Source organism: Hipposideros armiger, unplaced genomic scaffold (genome assembly GCF_001890085.2).
Source record: "Hipposideros armiger isolate ML-2016 unplaced genomic scaffold, ASM189008v1 scaffold_37, whole genome shotgun sequence".
NCBI classification, from domain to species: domain Eukaryota; kingdom Metazoa; phylum Chordata; class Mammalia; order Chiroptera; family Hipposideridae; genus Hipposideros; species Hipposideros armiger.
In genome coordinates this window covers 136,227-138,778 of record NW_017731387.1, presented here as the reverse complement: position 1 = coordinate 138,778, position 2,552 = coordinate 136,227, and the positions used below count along the sequence as shown (strand labels likewise).

The window sequence follows — 2,552 nt, the reverse complement described above, 5'->3', positions numbered from 1 at the left end:
GATGAGGACCCAGGGTCACAAAGCTGAGCTACACAGGCTCAGGTTTTCCAAATCCGAGATGAGGGGGGCCCTGCTTTTTAATTGCCTTTTTTTTTCCTTGCTTCCCCACCCCCACCCCGCTCCTTTTCCTTTTCAAAATGGAAACCATAACCAAGGAGGCTCAAAAAGCAGTCTGCTGGAGAAGAGTGTTCCTTTTCTAAATAGCCCAGTTTGAAAAATTACAGATTCAAGGGCTTCTCAACTAGAATACACGCACATTTTCACACTGTCTAGGAAACAAAAGTACACCGCTTTTGTCGTCCTCGTTAGCTAAAGTGCTATAGCCCGATTCTTTCTTGTCCGAAGGAAGGCAGACTAATTAGGAAAATTCTGATTTTGTACTGATCCATCGTGGAGGTGAACCATTTCAGGTATGCATTTTGGAAGCTTAGGCCAGTGCCCTGTGGGAAATCTTGGAACCAGGGGAAGTAAGAGGCTGAACAGCATTCACCTTACTTAGCTGCTTTATTCATTTGAGAGGCATAGTTATGTGAATACTTGTGGCGCTTTGTCCCTATAACATTGTTTTAGTTCTCACATTTTGCTGGTCTTGAATGGGTCAATGTTCTTCTGTTTTCATTAACAACGAACTTTATTTTCACAAGATTATATTAGAAAGCTTGATCCCAGGGTGGTTCTAAGGATGTGTTTGCACTTCCTTTGACCCACAAAAACATTTGAGAGATAGGAGCACGTCTTCCCTGCAGCCTTCATTTCTCAGCTCTGAGGCACTTACCACCTCTGCCTCTTCTTTACCAGAAAGATGGTTTTCCTAGTACCCATCATGTTTCCAATGCCCAAACAAACACAGATACCCACATCTGAACCACATTTTCAATAACATTATTTATCAAAATAAATTTATTAAAAGTATCCAAAGACCACGTGAAAGTTTAGCTGCCTTCAGAACAGTGTTTGGCACTCATAACGACATTTCATTTACTACACAACGTACTCGCGCTACGACACACCACTGAACAGTTCAAGCACAGACCATGTCCGTTTTAGCGTTACATGAGACAACAGCACTGATGATCTGTAGTTATAAGAACGTCCATTCACTTGCACGTAGGACACACTTTAAAGTCACTTAGTACTAAAACTACAACCACTATGTGCTAACATAGGCTGACTTGGGGAAAGAGGTACATCCAGCTAGCTAAGGCCACAGAATCCCACACCTACTGATATTAAAAATGCTTTTGGACCAACAGTATTACATTGTATCTTTCTTTCAGTCTCACATCCCTGCGTTTCCGGTGGGAGACACACCACATTCTGACCACTGTCCCTGTGTTCTCTACAGCCACGGAGGCTGCCCTGACACATGCTGCTCTTGGATGGCCACCGGCTTCCCAGCTCACTACCCAACTTCGAAGCAGCAGTTCTGAGTGATGTCTTCCCCCACACCCAGGCTGAAGTCAAGGTCAGTCTTTTGGGGCAGGTCACAGCCTTTCCCCCTTAGGAAAAAAATGAAATGTCCTCCATGTTTGGGCTTCTGTGTTCATCTCATGTAGCATGGGTCTCCGTGGTGATCTGCGGCTTTTTACACAAGTCCTGGTAGAATTCTGACTCCAAGAAACGGGGGTAAGAGTTGTTCTCCATCAAGCTGTAGACCCTTTTCTGGGCGGTCGTAAAGCAGCCACTTGTAGCCTCTTGTATATTTTGGGCAATTAGAGTTTTGGTCTGAAAGTCTATGTTTATCTGAAATAAAACAGAAAAAGTGGTTTATTCCATATTCAGAATTAGAGATTTAAATCTGTTTATTTAATATTTGAAACCAAAAACTATAATGTGTGATTATACCAACCAAGTCACTGAAGAAACTTAATCAACTTAATTGAAAGCTAAGATAAGAGAAAAAAAACATTCTCCGTCACCTCCACCCCTCCCCAACCCCTTTTCATCTGACTTCAAATCTTTTGCTTCACTTTGGAGCTAAGAATGTTCAAAACACACTAAAAGTAAAAGCTGTTTTTCCTTACCTCTTTGGGAGCTTCTTTTTCTATGAAATCAGTATATATTTTCCTTGCCTTTGAGGACAGCTTTTGGGGTGACTTTGTTTTTTTGAAGTCTTCACAGGCCAGCCAGAATTCAATATTTTCTTCACAGAATTCAGATTTTAAAAAAGCCCTGAATGCAGCAAGACCATCTGAAGGGGGAGAGAGGGAGAAGAAAACATGGCGAATGTGAATTGAGTGACCAAATACTCCCTTATGTTTTCCTGTAACTCCCACTCCCTTACCTCCATATTTTGTTAGTTATAGATGAGAATAATTTCCTAGATATCACTCAAACCTGTAATCCTCAGCTTTTAGCTCTTTAAAGACAAAGATGCCAGTAGGCAAAATGCTTAAGTTTGGCACACTGCTCCAAAGATATAAATATTTAACTTCACCATCAATGGCAATATTCCTAGGAGAGCCCTAAGTTCCCTAGGGGCTAAGCCTCTTGGAAACATTGTATGCAATGGAAAAGCTGACTCAGTCTTAACTGAGAGCAACTGCCACCCT

At 41.8% G+C, this 2,552-nt stretch overlaps 1 protein-coding gene across 1 annotated transcript in view; it reads right to left on the bottom strand.

Moving 5' to 3' along the window:
* Positions 1-485: 485 nt before the first annotated feature.
* The window catches only part of RGS2 (regulator of G protein signaling 2), a 10,928-nt gene continuing 8,861 nt past the window's right edge, over positions 486-2,552 (bottom strand). The window contains exons 2-3 of the mRNA XM_019637988.1: positions 2,025-2,191; positions 486-1,743 (exon numbers count right to left, since the gene is read on the bottom strand). Of these exons, the coding sequence (XP_019493533.1) occupies positions 1,549-1,743; positions 2,025-2,191 (362 nt within the window). The 3' untranslated portion in view covers positions 486-1,548. The remainder of the gene's footprint in view (positions 1,744-2,024; positions 2,192-2,552) is intronic.